Source organism: Geotrypetes seraphini, chromosome 2 (assembly GCF_902459505.1).
Source record: "Geotrypetes seraphini chromosome 2, aGeoSer1.1, whole genome shotgun sequence".
NCBI classification, from domain to species: Eukaryota; Metazoa; Chordata; class Amphibia; order Gymnophiona; family Dermophiidae; genus Geotrypetes; species Geotrypetes seraphini.
Window position 1 is genome coordinate 183,963,503 of NC_047085.1, and position 26,691 is coordinate 183,990,193.

Below are 26,691 nucleotides of genomic sequence, written 5' to 3' on the forward strand. Positions count from 1 at the left end.
GACTCATGATTTTGTAGACTTCAATCATATCTCCCCTCAGCTGTCTCTTTTCCAAGCTGAAGAGCCCTAACTGTTTTAGTCTTATTCATGCAATGTATTTATTAGGTTTTACACTTAGGGCTCCTTTTACAAAGCCACGCTAGCGGGTTTAACGCGCATGACTTTTCATCATGCGCTAACCCTCGCGCTGGCTGAAAAACTACCACCTGCTCAAGAGGTGGCGGTAGCGGCTAGCGCGGCCAGCAATTTAGCACACGCTATTACGCGTGTTAAACCGCTAGCGTGGCTTTGTAAAAGGAGCCCTTAATATGCTGAAAATGGCTAGACCAGACATAAGGACACAGTACCCATCAAAGTTTTATGTAATCAATTATATTACGTACTGATGAAATGAGGCCACAAGCCCATAAAATATATTACACCTAACAATGGATTTGAGCTTTGCAGTTCCATTGCAACACAATCTCTTCAACTGGTCACTTACCATAATTGTTCCAACACACAGTCTCACTCCACAACTATTTATGTATATTTTAAAGCCATAAGGGAACGTCAAAAACCTGCATATGGTGAAGTTAGTCTCAAATGTTGCTTAGTCAGTAACATGTATATATAACTGGGGAAACATCTGCTCCTTGCACAAAGAGATTGATCACTGCTCTTGTCTTTTATCCACAGGTCTGGCAGGATTTGCTCGTCTCTGTCCTGGGGATCAGTACGAGGTGAGTGGGTGTTCCTTAAAAAATAAAGAAATGAACTGCATGATATTTAGACTCCATGGTTGGCATATGTTTAAAGCGTCAGCTGTGCCATTTTAATAAACTACAGATATTCATCACTGTTATCCAGATAGTGAGCGGCACTGAATATTCACATAGAGTAAATCTGAGGCAAGGGATATTACCAGTGGAGTGCCTCAAGGTTCAGTTCTTAGGCCTGTTTATTTTAACATTTGTTGTAAGCGATATTGCTGAAGGGCTGTCAAGTAAGACTTGCTTCTTTGCAGATGATACCAAAACCTGCAATAGAGTAGACACCCCGGATGGTGTGGATAACATGAGGAAGGACCTGGTGAAGCTTAAGGAATGGTCTGAATTTTGGCAGCTAAAATTTAATGTTACGAAATGCAAGGTCATGCATTTGGGCTGGAAAAACCTGAGAAAATGGTACAGTTTAGGAGTGAAGAACTTGTGCGCATGAAAGAGGAGAGGACTTGGGTGTGATAGTATGTGATGATATTAAGGTGGCCAAAAAAATTGAAAAGGTGACGATGAAAGCTAGAAGGATGCTAGGGTGCATAGGGAGAGGTATTGGTAAGATCTCATTTAGAATATTGTGTACAATTCAGGACACAGCACCTTCAAAAAGACATAAACAAGATGAAGTCAGTCCAAAGGAAGACTACTAAAATGGTTGGGGTCTATGTCATAAGGCATACAGGGACAGACTTGAAAATCTCAATATGTATACTTTGGAGGAAAAGTGGGAGAGGGAAGATGTGATTGAGACATTTAAATACCTACCTGGAATAAATATGCATGAGGCAAGTCTCTTTCAACTGAAAGGAAACTTTAGATTGAGAAGGCATAGAATGAGGCTAAGAAATGATAGGCTCAAGAGTAATCTAAGGAAATGCTTTTTTTACAGAAAGGGTGGTAGATGTGTGGAATAGTCTTCTGGTAGAGGTGGTGAAGACAAAGACTGTGTGTGAATTCAAGAAAGCGTGGGACTGGCACGTGGGATCTCTTTGGGAGAGGAGGAAATAGTGGATGGTACAGATGAGCAGAGTAGATGGGACATTTGGCCTTTATCTGCTGTCATGTTTCTTTGAGTGGGTTGCGTTGATGCTATCAGGAAAATTGCTCATAAAGAGCTAACTTTGCCGACATAATGAGAAGCCAGTTCCATGCTGCTTTCTTCAGTCACCCTAAAGCACATCCATTCTCATTCAGATTTTGGGTGGCTAGGATCTTGTGTGAATTTTAGTTTCAATAACAGATGGTGCCTAAGTGACCCAAAGCCAAACTTCATCAGTGGTGAGCAGAGGGTTTTCACCTGTAACGTGCATATGCTCTTACACTGGTCTTGTTATTATCATCAAATTTAAGCAGATCTGATCGTGGTCCCAAAATCCTCATGATCATTCCATCCAAAGGAAAGTATTAGATTTGGTTTGGCAACATACAGATTAACAACTGTGTAAGCTGATGATCATATAATCATAATCATATCACAAGAAAGTCATGATACATGGGCTTGTCATGCCACTGGGGTTTGTGTGCATCCAAGAAACTGAAAGTTATGCCATCAGTAGTTTCACTACCAGTAGGGCCTCCCAAAGTGGACAGGTTTCAGTGGACATGTCAGACTAATGATATACCACCCATCTGGGCAGCAGCAGATGAGGATCATGTTTGATGTGACAACAGTAACAATATCGAATTTATACTGTACAGAAGAAAGGCCCGGCAATCTACTTCTGTATTCAGCCATGAAAACTAGATATCATTATCAAGTTGCTAGGACTTGAACACAAGTCGATGGCACCTAAACTAAGCTGATGATCTTACAATCATAATCATATTACAAAAAGTAGAGTTGATAGGACAAATGTATTTCTGCTATTAACTGAGTACCCCAACCACAGACCTCCCTAGGCCCACCCAATCTCTGCCCCAGATACCATCCCCTTTACTAATTGTAATGCAATTTTTTTCCATTCATTTTTCATATACACACAATATAAACAGCAGATATAAATTCTCAAAACTGACACATTTCAATCACTATATTAAAAATAAAATCATTTTGCCTACCAGTGATCTTCTGCAGGCTGCTGTAATTAGCTTTAAAGGTGAGACCGGGAGGCCAGGGTGGGAAGCCAGAGGACATTAGAGAGAAGGGGGAAACATGCAAGCCTTCGGCGAATCAGGCAGCGCTGGCACTGTACCTTGTAAGAAAGTCAGCTGGCAGGCACCTCTCTTCTTCCTCAGTGTGCCGTGGCACACTTGGAATCTCGGGAAGCACACAGTTTGAGATACACTGCACTAGTCCTATAGCTAAAGTTAATGCCCACCCTTAGATGTAAACATGAACACTGGTAAATTATAGTATTCTACAATTTACATACATACAAGTACGTTCCACCCACACCCGCTGGCAAAGTACACATCATCAGGTGGGGTTGTTGTGCAGCTGCTGAGGTTTTCTATCTCAAGGCATTGGGAACGCTTCCTCCAAAGCTTCCCAATTCCTAGAACAGAATTCAAGATCGGAAATCAACACCAAGGTCTCCTACCAGGACAGCTCATTACATCATTTTTTTAAACATACCTCACTCCTGCTTTTCCATTCTCTCTGCTGGTCAGATTAGCGGGGGTGGGGGGTGGGGGGGTTCTTCTCCTTGTTGACATTGCTTGGTCTTGGAGCACTGCTGCAGATACTGGGATTCCTTTCTGCATATACCTCTGTAGCTAATCAGAAGAGATGCCCAGTAGTAGTGCAGCAGAGTACCAATTGTGCAGGCATGTAGGGTAATTGCTTAAGTTGGTGATGCACCAAAAGATTTTCCTGCTGCCCAGAGCTTTGAGATGCTCCTCTTTATGCTGGTGACGGACATGCACCACTGGGCTGAAGAAAAGCGAACATATCAGTCCCTATTATCGTTTATTACATTGGTTGTCAGTGGAAGCACGAGTAATGTTCAAATTTGCATGCCTTTGTTTTAAATTGGTTTGGGGATTGGCCCCTACCTACCTGTTATTTCATTTCGAGCTATATAATTCCATGAGGGTAACCAGGAATCGTAACTTATTTGCATACCCAAAGATTTTAGGCTGTAAAGTTAGGTCTTTTTTAGATAGAATGCTTGCATTTCAAGTAAGTAAACAACAGTCCTGGTTTGGTAACTACCGTATATTAGTGGAGCTATGTTATCTTACAGCCAGGGCAGGATTAATTCATTGAGGGCCCCTAGGCACACAAGTACACTGGGCCCCCTGCCTCACCTCACCCCACCATTCGCCCAGGCGGAAACAGGAAGCTGCGTCAGAGGGGAAGTTCCTGTTGCCTTTCTTACCCACGTTGCTTGCTTGTCTTACTTTTCATTGATGGGGGGGGGGGGCTGCGTTGCCGATCGAGGGGGGCCCGCATTTCCAATCGATGCTAGAGGGAAAAAACAATGTTGATGCCCTCCTTCATCGGTCCCCCCTGACCATTTCGGGCCCTAGGCACTTGCCTACTCGGCCTATTGGTTAATCCTGCCCTTCTTACGGCACCTTCCGAAAAGAAATTAAAACAGTATTATTTGATAAATTTATTTCTTAATTAGATGTTTTTATTCTTAATATAATAATTTTATCGCCTTTACTTAAATTTTATTGTTCTCATTTTAATATTATACTTCACTAATTGTCCAGCTGTTTTCTCTTGTGTAAACCGTCTAGAATTCTTTTGATTGTGGCGGTATACAAAAATAAAGTTATATTATGTTAAGTTATGTTACTGTGCATGATTGATGACTAGGGTTCAAAGGTTTATCACTAGAACATGTTAATGGTTGACAACGATTTTACTAATGGGTTCAGCAGTTGGAAGCTTTATTATCTTTTAAATATCCTTGCATGTAATCAAATATCAATCAATGCTTTATATTTTTGACTCAGCTAGTTTGACCAGTTTTCTGGCCTCCAAAAGGCCTTTGGTGTCCTTTGCACCCATGTAACTGTCTTTGGTGCTGTTGTAAGAACTCTCACATGCTGTGATTTAATTCTTGCTCAAGTCAGCTCTGTGCTTTTCTTTTCATTATCTTTTTGCAGTTACCTGTTAACTAATTCTTGCTTTTCTTCTTAGATAAGAGAACTGCTTTGTTGCTCTTATGCACCATAATATTTTCTTATTTTTCTTTTTCTGCACCATCAGCTTTACTGCACAAGAAGTCATTCCTTGACTGTTTAATTTGAAATTACTCAAATTAGAAACTGTCTTTGCACTTACTTTCTATCTTGCTTACAATATACTTTTTGTTTCTTCATACAAAATAAAAACAGAAAATGGGTTCTGCTTTAGTTTACAGACATCTCTACAGCTAGAGCAGTGGTCTCAAACTCAAACCCTTTGCAGGGCCACATTTTGGATTTGTAGGTACTTGGAGGGCCCAGAAAAAATAGTCAATGTCTTATTAAAGAAATGACAATTCTGCATGAGGTAAAACTCTATCTATATATATAAAATCGGAGGTATGTATGTGTGTATGTGCCGCGATCACGCAAAAACGGCTTGACCGATTTGAACGAAACTTGGTATGCAGATCCCTCACTACCTGGGATGATATGTTCTGGGGGTCTCGTGGCCCACCTGCACACATGGGCGGAGCTACAAACATAAAATCAGATTTCACCCATTCATGTCAATGGAAAAAATGTAAAAAGCTGCCATTCTCACAGTAATTCAAAAACAGCTTGACCGATTTGAACGAAACTTGGTATGCAGATCCCTCACTACCTGGGGTGATATGTTCTGGGGGTCTCGCGGCCCACCTGCACACGTGGGCGGAGCTACAAACAGAAAATCAGATTTCACCCATTCATGTCAATGGAAAAAATGTAAAAAGCTGCCATTCTCACTGTAATTCAAAAACGGCTTGACCGATTTGAACGAAACTTGGTATGCAGATCCCTCACTACCTGGGGTGATATGTTCTGGGGGTCTCGCGGCCCACTTGCACACGTGGGCGGAGCTACAAACAGAAAATCAAATTTCACCCATTCATGTCAATGGAAAATATGTAAAAAGCTGCCATTCTCACAGTAATTCAAAAACGGCTTGACCGATTTGAACGAAACTTGGTATGCAGATCCCTCACTACTTGGGATGATATGTTCTGGGGGTCTCGCGGCCCACAACTCTATGTTGCTTGCTCAAGGGTGGGTTCACCCAAGAATTTATATGTTCTTGCTCCAGGAGGTGAAACTAAAATTGTTGTTTATAATCACGTTTTGCGTTAGTTGTATTGTATTCAAATTGTCAAATATTTCACATTATAATTTGAATATTGTACTTTTTATTAAGCTGTAAAAAAATAATTTCATTCACCACTATAAAGTATCTTTATTTGAATCCATTTACAGTGTTATTGCTATAATTAAATACCCGTGCAACGCCGGGGCATCAGCTAGTAGTTTATAAATCTTTCCTTTTGGCTAAATCTTAATAATAATATTATCATTTGTAGCTAAAGAGACATATAATCAAGAAACTGTTTTATTTTACTTTTGTGATTAAGATAAATATACCGAGGGCCTCAAAATAGTACCTGGCGGGCCGCATGTGCCCCCCCTCCCGGCCGCAAGTTTGAGACCATTAAGCTAGAAGGTGAGCAGGTCTTCAGTAGTGGGCCTTTGCTCCATTCCAAGAGCTCACATTATCTTCTCATCACATGCACCACCTCCCCTATCTTTCCTTCACAAAAATCTATCAAGTTAGGTTGTAAGCTCTTCCAAGCAGGGACTGTCTTTAAATGTCAAAATGTACAGTGTTGCATACGCTTTTCAGTGCTATATAAGTGATAAGTAGTAGCAGTAGTAGCATTTCAATCTGTGTTTCTTTTTCTTAGATATTCATGAGATATGGGCGCCAGCGGTGGAAATTAAAGGGGAAAATCGAAGTTAATGGAAAGCAGAGCTGGGATGGAGAAGAAATGGTCTTCCTCCCTCTCATCAACGGATTGATTTCAATTAAGGTACTGTGGTAACGTGAACAAGGGCAGGGCCCGGAGTCCACACAGCAGTTGCAGATAAGCAAAAATAACAGGTATTGAAGCTGTAGTTCAGGGGCCCTGTTCCACTCACAGGTAGGGCAAAAAGGCAACATAAAAGTAGACTGAAATGCAATGATGTCCTCAAGCGACCTGTCCTGCAGGGCCACTGTGTACCTTACTACCTCTCAACACAGCAACACATTTTACTTGTCCCTGGCCTGGTCCTCAAATACTCAGGTCAAAATACAAAATCTGCAAGGTTCCACGCGAGCCTTGGCCTACCTGACTGTAGCAGTGGCAATGTTGGATTTTGCTTTACTAGCTTTGCGTCGCACATTTTAAGTGGAGGAGGATACCATACAAGCTGTTTTATACCTTTCATTGCGGTTTATTTTATACCTTAGCAACCATGGACCTCTGAGGAAGAAGTGTTTTCCGAAACACGGACCGTGTCAGGTCCCTTGGTTTGATATAAGGTGGTATTTTCAACTGCATAAAATATTTGGTATAATAAACATTGCCTGCATCTGGTATATAGGAGTCTGCAGTTTGTTTTTTGTTTTTGCTGTAGCAGTGGCAAGTCACATATATAGTAGATCAGGGGTGTCAAAGTCTCTCCTTGAGGGCCGCAATCCAGTCGGATTTTCAGGATTTCGCCAATGAATATGCATGAGATCTATTAGCATACAATGAAAGCAGTGCGTGCAAATAGATCTCATGCATATTCACTGGGGAAATCTTGAAAACCCAACTGGATTGTGGCCCTCGAGGTGGGACTTTGACACACATGCAGTAAATGATGGAGGCATATGCTGTGCGGCATCGCTGCTTGCTTCTCTGGGCCTCCTCAATCTGGCTGGGCCTCTAGCTTTTATACGTTTTTTTGCTCCTGCTCCTCTGGCTCCATCTCTCCTATGTAATTTGCCCCATGGGCCGCACTATAGATCTTAAGGTGGTTCTGACACTGTGAAGGATTATCCTTTTTTTTATTGAGTTTAGAAATAATATACAAGATAACTCTTGCTAAAGAAATACAGATAGGAAAATCAAAATGAGGTATATTTAAAGATAGATAGCAAAAAGAAATATCTTCCTTAGACCACAATAAAGCCCTCTAGGGAAAGGAATCAAAAAATGGTGAAGAGAACCCTCTAAAGCAAAGGTACAGGTATTGGCTTCACAGAAAATTCCAATCTTTTACATTACTGTGTTGTAAGCACTAAACTCCCCCTGTTGACAATTTCTTCATATCTATAAAAGCACTTAGTTGTTCAGGTGAAGAAAAAAAAAAATATTTTGTCCCCAAATACTTTATAATACACTTACAGGGGTTAGCCAAAAGAAAATTCCCACCCAGCTTTACGATTTCAACTCTTAAAGCAAGAAATGTAGGGATGTCACATAGGAAACACACACACGCAGTCTTAGAGTCAGGATGGAGGCGTTGCCAGGGGCTAACTCCGAGTCCCTTTTTATTATGCTTCTAAGCTAATGACATCATAGTAACTCCCTCGTTTGCACATCTCATGATTGGTGGTACAAAGGTACATGCTTTTACATTGGTGGATACAAAGAAAGGTACATGCTTTTACCTTGTGATCACCCTCCCTTTACCTTGTGCTTTTTCCTCGTGATCATCCTCCAACTCAGCACTTAGACAAGGGCCTGATTAAACACGTGGACAGAACCTGAGTCTTTGCACGTCCTCAAGGCATGTCAGCTGATGTCCTTTCCTAATAAGGACTACTCAATTAAGATAAGGGTTAATATGTGATGAGGAATGATTCAGTATTCATACACAAGGGCGAAAGGTCAGTGTGCTGAGCTTGCCTTGTATTAGAACATTACTACAAAGAAATAATTTCCTGCGCTCTTGCGTCTGTCTAGTGACGTCTGGGTAGATCCAGACTTTTTTTCCCTAGGAATGGTACTTGAGGATTACGGAAATATTGCCTAAGTAAAGCAGACATATCCTGCTCAAAAACAAAGGAAACAATTAACGTGGCTCACTCTGAAGTCTCAGTTATTGAACTTTCAAGGAAATCTGTGAGATTCAAAGCAGCTTCTGATAGATTCTGGACACCTTCATCCGGTGTGGCTCCCATGTCCTTTTTTATAAGAGGAGTATAGTAAATACGATTAACTTGTGGAATACAGTCAGCTGAATAGAAGGATTATCCTTAAGGGGAAGAGCTGCACCTATAGACTCCCTCACAGGTACATTCACCACCTTTGCACTGTCTGAGACTAGATTTGATGTCTATTATTACCTAAGAAACTATAATTCTAAATCTTTGTCCTCCAATGAATAAAACAAGTATACTATCCCTAGTGTTAAAGAATATTAAAGTGTGTTTGTTTTACCCAAGTATCAGGTCTAGTGAAATTTTTTGTTCTGCTTAGTGACTCCTCAGAAATGGAGAGTAGGAAAGGAGTCGAATAAGCGGTAAAATCAAAGACAAGGCAGGGTTCATCAAGGACCTGCAGTCACTTATTAGATCACTATTGGCAGTATAATTCATTTTAAAAGAAGGGAGGAAGAATCTGTTCATCTCTTTATTTATTTAGATTTCAATCCTGTCCTCCCGTAAGCTCAGAACAGGTTACATAAAGACATTCAAAGTAAATTACATTAGAAATACATGGTAGTTTAAGGGCATGACTGGTTGGAAATAGACATTCATAGTAAATTACAGAGATGTTTACCATTAATAAAGCTAAATCTAAGAATGCTAGATGTAATCTCGCATTCGTATTGCACCTCATTAACTCAGTATCATATATATCAATCTTCCCGATCCTCAGCGGGGCTACAATGCACTCAATTACTTTTCATAGTGCTTGGCTTTATGCTCCAATTCGTGAAGCGTCACTATACAGCTAAGTACTTTTAGTACATATTTATTTAAATTATTATAAATTAAAACTAAACATAAAATGAATTGATCCAATGACGAATTGATATATATGATATTGAGTTAATGGGGTGCAATACAAATGCGAGATTATATCTAGCATTCTCAGATTTATTTGGAATATAGCTCTTATTAGAACCTTTTTGAAGTAATGCCATAGGCTAACTACCGTTAATAAAGGACATAAGAAGCGTTCACTGGAAGAAGGGTATATAGAGGAGACTGTCTGCTGGTGGACATTTAGTTGAAGAGGAAGGTCTTAACTGCTCTGAGGAAGGTCATCAGTGAGTTCTGTGGTTCCATATCCAAGGGATGAAGTGGCCCCTACCTTCTGACTCTGCCCCTTATTTACACTAGATCAGTGGTTTCAAACTCGTGGCCCGGGGGCTATTTTGAGGCCCTCGGTAAGTTACCATTGTTCTACCGTTTTAAAATAAATAGAGCCAATATCCCTGGGAAAGATAGTGCCTAATTCAAGATAATAGCAGTAAATGACATTCTTGGTTGAACAAAAACAGAAACTGCTCTGATGCCACTTATAATTATCCTATTTTACCAGGTCACAGAGCTGAAAGGCCTGGCCACTCACATCCTAGTAGGAAGCGTAACCTGTGAAACTAAAGACCTGTTTGCAGCAAGGCCTCAGGTGGTTGCTGTTGACATCAATGACCTTGGAACCGTAAAACTAAATCTTGAAGTCTCCTGGTAGTAAGTAGATTTTGCTGTTTCACTTTTTCCCAGTTAGTATCAGAGGGCAAAGCAGATGTGTTTTTTCACTTTTGTTATATTAACAAAGGGACTAAATCATGCAATATTTAAAAATGTGTTTGTGTGTTTTATGAAAAGTATATTTTTCAGAAGTTACTTACAACTTAAGCCCTCCTAAACCAGTTTTCTTTTATTTGTTGTTCTCTGATAAGGTTTAGATCTAGAGATGGGCAGCCACTGTGTGGTCCATGGGCCAAAAGTGGCTCACTTAACCTTAGGTTGCAGCCTACTTGAATTTTTAAGAAAAAATTAAAAAATTACCTAATTAGCCAGCATACATGAATTGAAACTTTACAGAGCTATTATATATACTTGACTGTAAACCCATCTAAATATAAACTGAGATAACATTATCCACCCCCCCCACCTTTTTTAATTTCTTTACCAAATTTTCATAAACAAAATAGCCAATATAAACTGAATACACACACCAAGAAATAAGCAGAGTATTCCCCAAACAATCAAATCAAATCCAAAGTCCCACAGTACCCCAAATACCCAAATCCTACCCCCAACAAACAACAAACCAAAAAAAAATTCCCCCCTCCAATTTAAATAGAGTGCTGTCTCCACCCTCCTTTTTTTAAGGGAAAAGTTAACTCAAATATAAACTGATGGTTTATAGTCAAGTAATCCTCTATCTCTCTTCTTCCTTCGCTCTCTACCTGTGGCATCCACATTCCTAACTTCCCTCCCTTCCCCTAGGTGCCTTCCCAAACTGGCCAACTAGCTCTGCACCCGGTGCCCCCTCCCCTTTCCCAGAAACACCATAGGTCACTTCCAAGTCCTACCTTACAGCTCTGGTGGTTCACTGGTGAACTGGAGCAATTCTCCTATGGTTTTGCCCATGTAGTCTCTGTACCAAAAATGGCTGCCACGAGTTCCTGCAGCAACCTTGTGAGACTGCCACGCGAATTCATATTAAGAAAGCTGAGATGTGAAAATTGGTGGACAACTCATCAACAATCGCTATGCTGCTGATACTCGTTACTGGCTAAAAGTGAAGACAATCTAAAAATCCGTTTATCAAGATCAAGGAACGTGGAAGGGCATAATCGAAAGAAACGTCTAGGTCCATTTTCGTCCATGTCGCAAGTCATCCAAAGTAAAAAAATAGGTTAGGACACATTTTCGAAATATACGTCCATATTTTTTTTGTTTCAAAAATTGTCTAACTATACGTCCTGCCGATCTGATTGTCCAAGCCGCTAAATCGTCCATCTTTATACCACATTTTCGTCCAACTTTTTGTCCAAATCAAAAACACCTAGAACAAGCCCTGTTGGACATGGGAGGAGTCTGCAAAGTGATGGACTGAACACGCAGACATGGCACCTAAATAGTGGGGTACCTTACAGGGCACTGCTGTGAACTTCACAAAAAGGGTGCCATGTCTTCATCTCACTACAGCTCCCTTATAGGTCATGGTGAGCCCCCCAAACCACCTTCAGAATCCCCTAAACCCACTTATCTACCACCCCAATAGCCCTTATGGCTGCAAGAGTCGCTTATATGCTAGTAAAAAAGGGTTTTGGGGGTGTATAGGGGAGTGCACATTTCAATATCAATGCAGTGATTACAGGGGCTTATAGGCATGGGTCCTCCTCTCCATGGGTCCCTAACCCACCCCCAAGATGGCTTACGACGCCTCTGTGCAGCACGACTAGGCTTTCCTATGCCAGGCTGCCAGGTGATGATATTCTGGAGGCACAATTTTCAAGGTGTGATTTATATTTTTATGGTGGTTCGGTGATCACTGGTGTAGTGTGTGGGGGTCTGTATTATGTGTTTGCTGTGCTTATTTGGTCACTTTAGGTGTGTTTTTGTGACTTAGACCATGTTTTAAATGGTCTATGTCACAACGTCCAAGTTCCATCGATCCTGTGCTGTATACCTTTCGGTTATACATGCAGTACGACTAAGTCTAAGCCTGCCCACGTCCCGCCCTCGACACTCTTCCTGAAACGCCCCATTTAGCTATTGGTCATTCAGCGGCACTATGAAGGCCTAGGTCGTTTAGAAATACGTCCAAAACCCGGTTTGATTATCAGCACTTGGACGTCTTTAAATGGGCCTGTTCCTTAACATAATAAGACAAAGAACCCGACAACTGGTTACATGAATAATTTCATTCGTGATGGAGAAGTAATAGAAATAGTAGACAACTTCAACCTGCTTAGAACAATAATCAATAATAAAACAACTAGCAGTCAAGAAACCCAATGATGTACTTCTCGTGGCAGAATGGCTTTGAAGGACCTAGACATGGTCTGCAACTACAAAGATCTATCTATGTATACAAAGATTTGATTTGTTCAGATTATGGTATTTTCAATAATATCATATGGGTGCAAAAGTCACAGAGTGAAGAAGAAAGGCAGGAAGAAAACTGATGCCTTTGAATTACGATGCTGATGAAGAATACTGCATATACTGTGGACTGCCTGAAAAACAAATCAGTCAGGATTGGAGGAGATCAAACCAACTTAAGCTTTCCTTGAAAGCTCAAATGACATGACTTTGACCTTCAATGCTTTGTACACATCATCTGAAGAGAAATATCAATAGAGAAAGATATTTTACTTGGCAAATTTGAAGGTCAGCACAAAAGAGGAAGACCAGCAATGCTTTGGATCAATAAAATAACAGCTATGGATGCCACTCTATCAGTGAGAAGCTACCTAACTGTGAACCAAACACAGTTCATAGCAATTATCCACAGGGTCCCCATGAATCAACACTGACTCAATGTTACTTACAATAACAACATAGCAAGTTAGAATATTATGCGACTGGCACAGAAAGGGATTACTGCTCATGTGGCCCACTATAAAAAAAAATCGATGAAGCCTTCATGCATATGGATTCCTGATCATGTAGCCCACTATTGAAAAAACTTGGATGCCCTGGTCTACAGCAGTGTTCTTCAACCTTTTGACACCTATGGACTGGCGGAAATAAAATAATTATTTTGTGGACCGGCAACAGTCTGCGGACCAGCGGTTGAAGAACACTAGGCTAAGTCGTGGGCCAGACCCCGCCCATCTCCACCCCAGACCCCGCCCCATAATAGTACTAATTGTAACAGCATTTTTTCCATTCATTTTTCATATACACACACACACATAATATAATTTTATTAACAACACATAATGGTTAACCACAAAATTAAACTACACAAAGCACACTGTATGCGTCTCAACATTCATTCCTACCAGAAAACAGATAACCCCATGCAAATACAGCACCAAAAACTAAATGTACTAATATATACAAACAAACCCTAAGATTCAAGACTCTGCATGCAGTACAACCCCAGAGAAAAAGAAACAAATGCATTTCTTCCTGAACAGTGCAAAATACAGGCAGCAGATGTAAATTCTCAAAATTGACATAATTCAATCATGGAAATTTAAAACTAAAATCATTCCCCTTACCTTTGTTGTCTCCCTTCCTACATGCTGTGCCTTAAATACAGCTGGTCTAGTATTTAAACAGCTTTTTGTAATATCCAGTTGACAATTATAACAAAATAATCTTTGATGTTTATTTATTCACAAAAAGATATGAACATTTCTAAAGGCTTCTTTTTCACTTTCATATTATGAAATAGTAACCCCAAGGTGCTGCTTTGAATCTACTTATCACAATATTCCCTTTATGAATATTAAGAAAAGGGCAAACAGAATGCTAGGAATGATTAAGAAGGGGATCACGAACAGATTGGAAAAGGTTATCATGCTGCTGTACCGGGCCATGGTGTGCCCTCACCTGGAATACTGCGTCCAGCACTGGTCGCCATACATGAAGAAGGACACAGTACTTCTCGAAAGGGTCCAGAGAAGAGTGACTAAAATGGTTAAGGGGCTGGAGGAGTTGCCGTACTGTGAGAGATTAGAGAAACTGGGCCTCTTCTCCCTTGAAAAGAGGAGACATAATTCAATCATGGAAATTTAAAACTAAAATCATTCCCCTTACCTTTGTTGTCTCCCTTCCTACATGCTGTGCCTTACCTTTTGGCCTGCTCCCACCTGGCTGTTTTATGCCGCCCCCGGTGTTATCTTCGGGCCGGCTCTCTCTTCCTCAGTGCTGCAGTGCACAAAGACACGAGCAGCGGCTCCTTGCATGTCCTGCACCTCATCTGGAAGCCTTCCCTCTGATGTTGCGACATTAGAGAGAAGGCTTCCGGTTCAGGTGCAGGACGCGCGTAGGAGCCGCTGCCCAAGGCTTTGTGCACTGCAGCACTGAAGAAGAGGGAGCCAGCCTGAAGATAACGCCGCATCGATCACACCGCGGACCGGCGGATGAAGAACACTGTCTTGGGCCTCATAGACCGGCAGGAAATTTCTGCAGACTGGCACTGGTCCACGGACCAGTGATTGAAGAACACTAGTCTAGAGCATTCTTTAAGAATAAAAGAACCATTGAAGAAATCCATACTATATGTCTTTCAGAGTCATAGGAACTCTAGAGCATATTTTGCACTCAAAGTACAGTATGAATCTAAACACTTGGCCAGTAATCATGATAAGGCTCCCTGTATACATGAACAAATCATGCCAGCCAAAAATGTGTGTCCTTACATCAGTGTATGAGAGTGGAACCAGAGACCTCTGTGGCCTGGATGAGAAGATGAGAGAGAGAAAAGGGGCAGAAGAAGGGAAAAGAGATTAACAGGACCAAGGTATTATTCAAATTAGGATATGTTTGTTATAAGATTGGATTTGCTTTAGTTCCTTCTTACTTATATGCCCCATCTTTCATTTTTTTTCTACCAAAATGATCTTTGCAAAATATTACTTATTTTGCAAAATATTACTTATTTTGCAAAATATTACTTATTTTGCTTGTAAAGGCATACAAGTATAAAAGATATGTAACCAATTTACTTTCCTACCAAATGGCCAATGGGAGTCTATATTTCGACCGTTAATTTTACTATCATTTTCTTATATGCATTTTAGAAGATTAATGAAAACTTCATTGTTTAGTAAATTTGGAAAATGATTATTGTACGGTTTTAATTTATTGTACATTCAACAGTTAATGTGCTGGTTTTACCTTTTGTAAATCACATGGGACCGTGAGGTATCTGCAATTCACAAATAAAGTTTTATGTTGTGTTAAGAACCATGTCTTCTCCTTGGAGACCGTTATATGGTGTTCCCCAGGGATCACCCATGTCCCCTATTCTTTTCAACATTTATGTTTAAATATATTTATTGATTTTTAAGTCATATAATCAAGAATTATCTTGTACAGAAAGCAAATTAGCAAATCCACATAGAGCAAGAAACATTCCAATAACATTTAAATCATGTATAAACTAAAATGCTCAAGTCCTCAAATTTGGATCCAAGATTTCTTAGCGAAAACAAAAGAAAAAGAATTGAACAAATGTACACTCTTTCATATAAAGTTAGCTAGAGGGCTGATTGCTGGGATTAATCAATAATCTTAGAGCTTATGATTTTTCTGCCTCCAATCGGGAGAGCGCTAAAAAAGAAGTCATAAGAACATAAGAACATAAGAAGTTGCCTCCACTGGGTCAGACCGAGGTCCATCTCGCCCAGCGGTCCGCTCCCGCGGCGGCCCATCAGGTCTGCGACCTGTGAAGTGGTTTCTGACCACTTCTGTAACCTACCTCAAGTTATATCTGTACCCCTCTATCCCCTTATCCTCTAGGAACCTATCCAAACCCTCCTTGAACCCCTGTACAGAGTTCTGGCCTATCACATTCTCTGGAAGTGCGTTCCATGTGTCCACCACCCTCTGGGTAAAAAAGAACTTCCTAGCATTTGTTTTAAACCTGTCCCCTTTCAGTTTCTCTGAGTGACCCCTAGTGCTTGTGGCTCCCCACAGTTTGAAGAATCTGTCCTTATTCACTTTCTCTATGCCCTTAAGGATTTTGAAGGTTTCTATCATGTCCCCTCTAAGTCTCCTCTTCTCCAGGGAGAACAGCCCCAGCATTTTTAACCTGTCAGCGTATGAAAAATGTTCCATACCTTTTATCAGTTTAGTCGCCCTCCTCTGCACTCCCTCGAGTATCGCCAAGTCAACTGATTAGGCTCAAAGAAAACATATTTAACTGATCGGTGATGCTCTATACACTTACAAGGATGTCGTAAATAGAAAGTAGCACCTAAAGATGTAACACCTGGCTGCAACATAAGAAATTCACGGCGACGCTTTTGGGTCTCTCGTGATAAATCAGGAAATATCTGCACTTTACAACCCATAAATTCTTTCTGTCTATTTTTAAAGAATAGTTTTAACAACCAAACTTCATCAATAGAGAGAGCTACTGTTACAATCAAAGTACTTGGTTCTATAGCCTCTTTATCAGATTTTTCCAATAACTCCGATACATCCAATAATCCTTGGTCCGACGACTTTTTTGCAATTTAATCTTATTAGGTAAGTAATAGACTCGTGATAAAGGAGGTAATGAATCTTCTGAGGCCCCCAAAACTTCAAGAAAATATCTTTTAAACATTTCTCTAGGTGGTGTCAACGGTAGCCTAGGAAAGTTAATTAATCTTAAGTTATTGTATCTGGAGTTGTTTTCCAAATTCTCCATCTTTCTCCTAAGATTTATATTATCTTTCATTAAAGTTTCCTGTAATTGTTTAGATGATTTAATTTCCCGTTCAAGCTTTTGAACAGAGGAATTAGAGGCAGTCATTTCATTTTTCAGTTCTTTAAGTTCAGTAGAGTGTTGAGACAGTTTCCCCTCAATTGACTGAAGTTTGGGACTTATGGTCTTCACTAGTCCGGCCATAAGATCCCATAGTGAGTCCAGAGTTACTTCTGAGGATTTTTCCAAAGAAATTAAAGGTAAAGAAGTGTCATAGTGCTCACCGTCCAGTTGATTAATTTGTCGCTGTGCCTGAAGGCTAACTTGCCTCTCCTTAGATGATTTTTCCTCAGCTTCTTCAAAGGAGCTCATATCCATGAGAGCTCCTGTCAGCAGGCTCTGTGTTGGACTACTTGCCTCAGGGGAAGGCAAAGCCCCGACATCCAGGGTTCCCTTACCCCTTGGAGAGCTGCTTAGCTGAGGCTGCGGGGGCGGCGCCCTAACGTCGGGGCTCAAAGATGTCTCCAATCCCGGAGGAATCACCACGGCCTCGCTGACGCCGCTACTCCTCTGAGGGCCTCCCTCCGACGCCAAAAATGCTCCCTGCATCCGTCTGAGGAGTTCCCCGATATCGCCGACCACGGGGGTGGCAGTGAGCCGCGAGGCACCAGCGGCGCTACGGCCCCTCCGTTTAGGCATCGGGTAAGTGATGTAGCCCACTAAGAAATATTGTTAAGGGAAAGTCCTCAGAGCGGCTCCTCAGCGCGTCTGGCCTGACGCCATCTTGGATCTCTCAACATTTATATGTCTTCTTTGAAATTGTTCCATCTATCTCCCTTTGAAACACTTTTTACATATGCAGATGACATCCTTGTCCTTCTCGAGATAGATTCAAACCTCACTAACCTCACCGAAAATATAATGAAACTCCAATCCTGGACCCTCTCTGTACAAATGAAGCTGAATGAGTCCAAAACAAAACTACTCTGGCTTGGCCCAAAATTAGATCAGTTACCCACGCTCATTCCACTACCTTCTGGTCCCACACTGCAGATCGAATTCTCATGCAAAGTTTTGGGCATCATTATTGACTCTACACTTTCCTTTAATGATCATCTCAACTCTCTGGTAAAAAGATGTTTTTTTTAGTCTTCACATGTGAGGAAAGTGAGATCCTGCTTCTGCCAACAACATTTTGCTGTCCTTGTACAATCAATCATTCTTTCCAGACTGGACTATTGTAATTCCATCTATCTAAGTCTAACCAAGAAAAAATCTTCAAAGACTTCAGCGGATCCAAAACACTGCGGCTAGGTTGATCTTCGCAAAAAGCAAATTCGATCATGTTTTCCCGCTTCTGTTAAAACTTCACTGGTTTCCGGTGATTTCTAGGATTCACTTTAAATTAACCTGCCTAATTTTCAAGATCCTACATGGCATTCTTCCTCCCCTAATCCCAATATCCTGGAATTCTTCAAGACCTGACACTACCAGATCCGCCCACATACTCAAGCTATCTTTCCCCTCGTTAAAAGGCGTCATGTATGCAGGGAAATTAGGGAAATCCCTTTTCTTCAAATTCACTGAGCTTTGGAATAACCTCCCTGCCCTGCTGCGGAACCTAGGCTCATTCCAATTATTCCGAAAGCATCTGAAAACCTAGCTTTTCTCCAAAATGTAAAGCTATCTATTTAAAATGTAAAGCTAGCGATCCTCTTCATAACCTCTAATTTCTTATTATGCCCTTCCCTCATTTATTGAATTACCTGTAAACCGTGCAGAGCTCCATCTTTATGGAGATGATGCGGTATACAAACTTAAGGTTTAGTGTAGTTTAATTTAAGAATCAGGGACGAGAATGTTTATGATGCTGATGTTTAAGATACATTTTGCTGGCTAAAGAGACTCCAGCAAAATGTAAGAGACCTGGATGATAGTGAAGAGAAGGAAGAAAAAAGAAAAGATTTCAAGATCCGGGTGTATGTGTGGGGAAGGATAATGTTGGGATTTTAGATTTGTTTCTGGGAACAGCTGTTCTTAGCATCTTGAGCAGAATACATAAGAGAGCCATACCCAACTGGTACTGTTAAGAATTTCTCAAGTGCCCATGCTTTATCAGTTAAAAATGGTTACTGCTGATTCTTTATTTTCCAACCTCTCCAAGAAGCTGCCTTGTGGTATACCTCCGGGAGCAGCCTTGTTCCAGAACAGCATCTAGAATTATTTCACTTGGAATAGGTTCTGATTGATTTGTGCAGCGTGTATGATGTCATTTAAGGAATCATAGTCAACATGATTGTGACTTTCTTGCCAGCATCAAAAATTACTTCGCATGGAATGGGCTCTGATTGGTTTATGCAGGATGTGTGATAAGAACATAAGAATAGCCTTACTGGGTCAGACCAATGGTCCATCTAGCCCAGTAGTATCCCATCTTCACAGAGGCCAATCCAAGTCACAAGTACCTGGCAAAAACCCAAATAGTAGCAGCATTCCATGCTACCGATTACCAATCCAGGATGTGTGATGTCATTTATGGAATCACAGTCAATATGAACCAATCAGATCCAAGCAATATGAGGTAACTGACTCTCATGCTTCCAAGGACTCAGAGTAATAAAAGTGAGGTAGCCTAAATAATTTTTTTTTTAATTGCCTAACAGTAGCATTTTTAAATGATACTGGATGAGTATTGCTAATTGGGTTCCCATCTGAAATGCTGCATGGTATGCATAGCTGTATTATAAATATCTCTGTGCATATTTTCCTGCTTAAATGTTTCTGATCTGAAATGAACACACTATGATGTGAAAAAGGTTGGAAACAGTGTACAGTGTATATACTGAGGAGGCCACTCTTTCATGATCTAAAGAAAGTAATGTTGCTTTGCAGTCCTTTTGACAGTGAGGACCTGACCCCATCCACAGGCAATGTAAACAAGGCGGCTCTCCAAAGAAGGGCTTCCATATACAGCCAGGGGACTCCAGAAACTCCAACCTTCAAGGAACACTCCTTCTTTGTAAGTATAATTTGGGGGCCATGAGTGTTTGTCTAATGAGAGCTTCAATGGCTTTAGTAAACACTGCACAGTCTAGGCTCATTTATTCTGTCTCTTATGGGCACTTCTGTGAGGCTGTTGACTTACACCTCCAAGTGTTTACCCTGATTCTCATTAGTGAGTGAAGCATTGTCTGCACTGTTAGCCTTATAAGTGTGATCAGAGTACCACATCATTGCAATTGTGCTATAATAGTTTTAGTCATAGGACTAGATTCATGAACCTGCCCGATTGGGCCCGATCCGAGCAGGTCCGATGAATTCCCTAAACTCTAATATGCAGATGGGAGCGATCGGAGGAACGCCCCCATCTGCCGGCACGTATCGCAGGTCTCCGATCCCGATGCATGCGCAGACCATCTGTAGATGGTCTGCGCATGCGTCTAGACCCATCCAGCCACGACTTTTTTTAAAAAATTTTTAACTTTTACTTGATGCGCGCCGACTCCTTCTCTCCCCTTCCAAGCCCTGCTCTTGCCGCGCAGATTCTCCTGCTCTCTGCCACCTTCCCTGCAGTGCGAGCCTGCAGGTTTAAAGTGGGGCTGCACTGCGGCATTGTAGGGAAGGCGGCACTGTAGGGAAGGCGGCAGAGCCAGGGGGAGCAGAGAGGACATGTCAGCTTGCCCAATAAGCACTAAAGACAGGCAAGGGGAGAAGAGAGCAGGGCAGCATGGCAGAAGAGAGGATAGTTTCAGGGCTGCAGGGCTGGGATTTCAGGCAGAGAGTAGAGAGCAGGACAGTCGGAAAAGCAGTGAGAGACTGGTCCCCAGCAGTCGCTTCTTTTGATCGGCCAGCCTAGTCGGTGTTCCTGAAGTTTTCTTTTGTGAATCGCTTCCTTCCTATATTTGCATGCCGTTCCCCCTCATATGCATGCGCAGATCGGATCGGGCAGGAATCGGATCGGGAGTAAGGTTAGTGAATGGGAGCGGAGTCGCAAAGTGATCGCAAACCGATCAGTACACAATCGGTTTGCTTTGTGAATCTAGCCCAAAGTTCTTAAGAAAAATCAAGATCAGTCCCGTTATAAGCTTTGATTATATAACCTTCCAAGATTATCATATTTAAAACCATGTCTGAGTCTGGCACTTGTGCCTGTATGCATTCACTAACTCCCCCTTCTTGCTTTAACTAATAAAGAACTGGCTGCACCCTCCACAAGACAGGCTACGGCTGTCAGTTCTGGAAGCCCTACAGGACACTTTCTTTGACAAGCTGAGAAGAAGTCGCTCTTTTAGTGATCTGCCATCGCTCAGGTTGAGGCCTAGCACAGGCTGTGAGCGATATGTGAGTTGGCTGGGGGAGGAGGGAAGGAGGAGGGGGAAGATGTGTGTGGTGAATGGGTGGTATGGGTCAAGTGTGCATGTACTAGGATTTTTTTTGAGAGGGGGAGTTGCACTTTTCCATTCTTTTCTTTTTTGCTGATTGCTAGTGAGAAATGTTTGGAACACGCCAAACACAATACAGCAAAAAAAAAAAAAAAGCACAAAATACCTCAATGAACATGGACTTATCTTTATTGACCCAATACGAACCATGTTTCGGCATACAACGCTTACATCAGGGGTTGGCCAATGAACAAAATACAATTACCAAACTTTGGGGATCAGAATCAGTCCTAAAGCCCGAGCACAGAGAGTAATCTCAAAGTCCTGTGTTACTTCAGCAGGAAAGTGAAAGTTCATTGAAATCCTTTGTGCTTTTTTTTGCTATATTATGTGCTGGAAAATGTTTTCCATGAAGGAAATATAGCTGCTTGGGATTTTATATGTGCTACAGTTCTGACTTCCATATTCATCTGTAAACAAAAATGCATTGGATCTTTATTTAAATCTGGATATTTTGGACCACAAATGTAACGATACAGTACCCAACTATTGACTACAATCAGCAAAATAGCATTGGGTGATTTTTGCCCTATCTGTCTTTCCACACCTACTTATTTTGCTTCCTTAAATGCCCAGGATATAGCATTTCTGAGAAAAATCCATCCATTCATTCTGAACCCCTAAAATCTCTCTGCATGGATTGAGCCCCTGCAAATGTTCATACGTGAGAAAGCCTTTAGCATTCTATGTTTTTTAAGATTTGAGAAGAGTCTTAAAACCAAACAAAATAGCAACTTCATACATAGAAATCTGGTATGCTTTCTGAACTGTTCATGTCATAGCCAGCTAAATTTTGCTCATTTGAACTTTCAAAAGGAGGATGGTTGGAAACTGTGGTAGCTTTAATCAACACACTAGGACATAGAAAGCAAAGGAATATGATAATTGTTTGGAGTGGGGTAAGAACATAAGAATTGCCAAACTGGGTCAGACCTATTGTCCATTAAGTCCAATATCCTCTTTCCAAAAGGTCACAAGTGCCTGGCAAGATCCCAAGGAGAAAAGCAGATTTTATGCTGCTTATCCTAAGAATAAGCTGTGGATTTCCCCGAGCCACCTTAATAATGGCTTATGGAGTTCTCTTTTAGGAAATTATCCAAACCTTTTTTAAACCCTGCTAAGCTAACTTTTTTAACCAAATTCTCCAGCAACAAATTTCAGAGTTTAATTACAGGTTAAATGAAGAAATATTTTCTCCGGTTTGTTTGAAATCTACTACTTAGTAGCTTCATCGCATGCCCCTTAGTCCTAGTATTTTTGGAAAGAGTAAACAAGTGATTCATTTCTACCTGTTCCACTCCGCTCAGTATTTTATAGCCCTCTATCATATCTCCCCGAGCCATCTCTTCTCCAAGCTGAAGAGCCCTAACTACTTTAGCCTTTCCTCATGGGGAAACTGTCTCATCCCCCTTTTATCATTTTCATTACCCTTCTCTGTACCTTTTCTAATTCCACTACATTTCTCCCTCCAAATCCGCGGTTTCAGTATCCGCGGATTTGGTTACTCGCGATTTTTTTTTTTTTTTTTAAATCATTTTTAATTTTTGGGGCTATTTTTAAGCCCTCTGAGACTCCCCAGAACCTTACCTGGTGGTCTAGCAGGCTTTCGGGGCAGGAGCGATCTTCCTACGCTCCTGCCCCATGCCTGCCTTGAACTCCCGTAGCTCCCATAGTCTCTCGAGACTATGACGGGAGCTCACAGCAGCCATTTCCTATGAGTGATCTGCACGGGGCAGGAGCGTAGGAAGATCACTCCTGCCCCGAAAGCCCACTAGACTACCAGGTACGGTTCTGGGGAGTCCCGGAGGGCTTAAGGTAAGGTCTGGGATTCCAGGGAAAGGCGGGGGTTGGGTCAGAACTGGCCCGAATATTATTTGCGGTTTTTTTAATATTCGCAGGCCGGCTCTGCCCCCTAACCCCTGTAAATATTGAGGGAGAAGTGTATATCTTTTTTGAGATGGAACAGTACTGGAAAATGATAGAGCAGAGGTAGGGGATTGCCAGGCCATAAATATTCTTGAAGATGAAAAATAAGATTATGAATTTGAATCTAGGTCCCTCTGCACCCACTGGGCCATGCTCTTTAGTGTTTTCAAAGCTTGGCAGAATGCCTTCTTTCTTCACTTCTTTGCTATTCCCTGGCCTCTCCCTTCTGATCCTACCTTCAGTGGTTGCCTATGAAATACCAAACCCACTCAAATTCTTATTTTTATCTTTCCATAATATTTATGGCCTGGCAACCCTCTACCTCTATCATTTTCCAGTACTGCCCATTTCACACTTTAAATACCCAGTTCTCCTAGGACAAGCAGAATGAGTCAGCCACATATGGGTGTTGTCCCAACACCTCCCAATTTGCGGATAAGCTCTCTAATAGCTCAGAGAGATTTTTTTTTTTTTTTTTTTCTCTGAGCACGTCAGTGCCCGGGCCCCACTGGGCATGCCCAAGCCCTACCCATTTCCCCCTGCTTCCCCCTAATCCCCAGTCTTTAGTTTCCGCCCGTTCCCATCGGTCGGATTTTTCTACAGCTCTCCATTACAACTTTTCTACTCATCAACTTGAAGATGCCTGAATCATCTAAAGAAACAACTGGGATGCAGGAGGAGGATGAACACACTGGATCCTCATGAATTGTGCGCCCACTGATTGGATCCGGCGCTCGAGGTTTCCGTGTGGCTTGCATTGTGCGCACATGTCACCACGTGCACGCAAGCTAAGGAAGAGGGCACTGAGAGACTTCATGAAGAGAAGTGAGGCCCGAGAATCTTCCTCCAGCAGCCATCCTCATCAGAGCGTAGCAGCGGGGGGATCCACAGACGAATCCGGTGAGGAGCCTCCAGGACATCCTGGCTCAGTCAACCCCCCTGACTGCAACTTGCCCGGTCGAGAAATCTCTCCCGGAGGTCCTGCATGCTGTCGCTAGCCGCCAGCCCCTGCAGGAAGCCGATAGGAGTCTCACCAGACCGAGAGATCTCTCCAGGAGTTCCTGCATGTTACTGCTTACAGCCAGCCTCTGCAGGGCATGAAGAGAAGTGAGGCCCGAGAATCTTCCTCCAGCAGCCATCCTCATCAGAATGCAGCAGCGGGGGATCCACAAGCTACAGTGGCAAGGAGCCTCCAGGATGCCCTGGCTCAGCTAATCCCCCCGCCTGCACTTGGCCCGGTAGAGAAATATCTCCCGGAGTCCCTGCATGTTGCCGCTTAGAACCAGCCTCTGCAGGGCAGCCGATAGGAGTCTCACCAGACCGAGAGATCTCTCCAGGAATCCCTGCATGTTGCCACGCACAGCCATCCTCTGCAGGGCAGCCGATAGGAGTCTTGCATGCTGCTGCGTAAATCCACAGCCTCTGCAAGCAACAGATCGGGGCTTTCACCCTCCAGACGGCATGCTGCCTCTTACAGCCAGCCTCTGCAGGGAGCCGATTAGGGTTCAAAGGTAAGTCCTATCTGCTTGTTTTTGGGAAAACCTCTGATAATCTGTTGCAGCCCCGAGGGCTCTGCCCCACCCTCCTCCCAATCTGAATTTAAGGAGAAAGAATCTCCCATGCTTCTTTCCCTTGGAGGGGACCTGCAGTCCTCTCCCCCCAGTAGGAGACATGCTGCCCCAGAGTTCAGCTCATAAAGGACATGCTGAAAAAAAAAAAAAAACCAACTCGATGTTTCTTTCCCTCTTGGGGTCCTGCAGAGTCTACAATTCACACCTTTCCCACCCCGCCCCCCTCCCCCTCTCATGTTGGGAACGAGAAGTCTGCCTTTCTCAGCAGGGTGCTGATATCATCAGAGATGCGGCATGTCAGACCATGCCTCTCCAAAGGTGGGGGTTTGAAACTCCTCAGTCTAAAAAGCTGTTTGCTCTTCATAAAACCTAGGCAGAGTGCTTTTCCAGCTAGCATGAGGGACTCTGTACTATTCATGATTTCTATAGCACTGAAAGGCATATGCAGCGCTGTACAGTTTAACATACAATAGGCAGTACAGCAGCAGAAGCCCACTCAAGAGGCATTATCACTCCTCTTTCTCTGCCTCCAGGCACAGTGGGAAACGCAGCCAGGAGCACTGGCACAGATGAAGGGGTGCATCCTGCCCCTTCTCTGCAGGCTCTCCCCCCCTCTCAAGAAGGACAGAGAAGGGCGGTGGGGTACATGGAGCCACCCAACCAGTCAAGTGGAGCAGCACATGAACCTGCGAACCACCAGGGGTGGGACCAGCAGCCACAGTTAATCCTCCTGCTGACCCACTCCTCTCTCAGCGGGCTACACTCCCCACTATGCCCCCTTTTAGAGGGAGCCACGCACAACAACATGGCGTGGTTCAGCGGCATGCCATGCACCCAAGCAACGGAGGAACAAGCTACACACCAGCCTCCAGCCAAGCCCCGAGTCACCACCCACAAAAATAAATAAATATTTACTAAAAAAAAAAACCAAAAAAACCACAAACGAGGACTCAACCCAAGTCCCTCCAGAAACTCACAGCCTTTCTCAAGATCCACGTGGGTGGACAACAAGTACCCAAGACAGAGTACTACAAGGCCTGAACTACTAGTACCAGTACTTCACACAGGCAGTGGCGATTCCAGTCCACAAGAACCTCCTGGACTGCAGAGACAAGATTTGGCTGACTCCCTCCTCAGGGCAACCAACATCAAGGAGACTGGGATTGAAGTACCAGATCTTTCCAGCCCAGGGATTCGACAACCCGCAGCAGCCATACATGGACATTGTGGTAGCTTAAGAGAAACAGGGCAGCACGACTCCCCCCTCCAACCCCCGTCAGGGAAGGACCTGAAAAACCCTGGTTTCCACGGGGAAAAAGACCTTCGAGGGCGCAATGCTGAGCGCACGAATTGCTGCGCTCCAGTTCCAGATGCGGCTTTATCAGAAGGCCAGTGAGAGGGAATAAATAAATTAAATAAAATAGAGACTCCAGCTCACAACTGAGCCAGTCCACACTGGCAGCAGTCTGTGCCCCAGCGCTCGCAACAGTAACATAACTGCTATGCAAACAAGCACCGCCCGAGGGGCAGGGGCATCCAAGGGCAGCCCTCTCCCCAAGACAAAAACAGAACCTTGACCACCCTCCGGCCCAGTAGGATCAGATTGTCTGCGAAGGCTTGGCCCAGGATCACCATTGACCAGTGGGCCCTCAGCATCATCAAGCAGGGATTCCGAATTCATCTCCACTCCCGCCCCCCCTCCCCCTGAGTGGGCGGGGCACCCTCCATCTGATGA

General features: G+C 42.7%; 1 protein-coding gene across 1 annotated transcript in view; it reads left to right on the top strand.

Moving 5' to 3' along the window:
* Positions 1–26,691, top strand: part of RIPOR2 (RHO family interacting cell polarization regulator 2) — a 183,813-nt gene that overhangs the window by 99,916 nt on the left and 57,206 nt on the right. The window contains exons 9-12 of the mRNA XM_033934958.1: positions 679–722; positions 6,614–6,739; positions 10,232–10,380; positions 19,910–20,036. Of these exons, the coding sequence (XP_033790849.1) occupies positions 679–722; positions 6,614–6,739; positions 10,232–10,380; positions 19,910–20,036 (446 nt within the window). The remainder of the gene's footprint in view (positions 1–678; positions 723–6,613; positions 6,740–10,231; positions 10,381–19,909; positions 20,037–26,691) is intronic.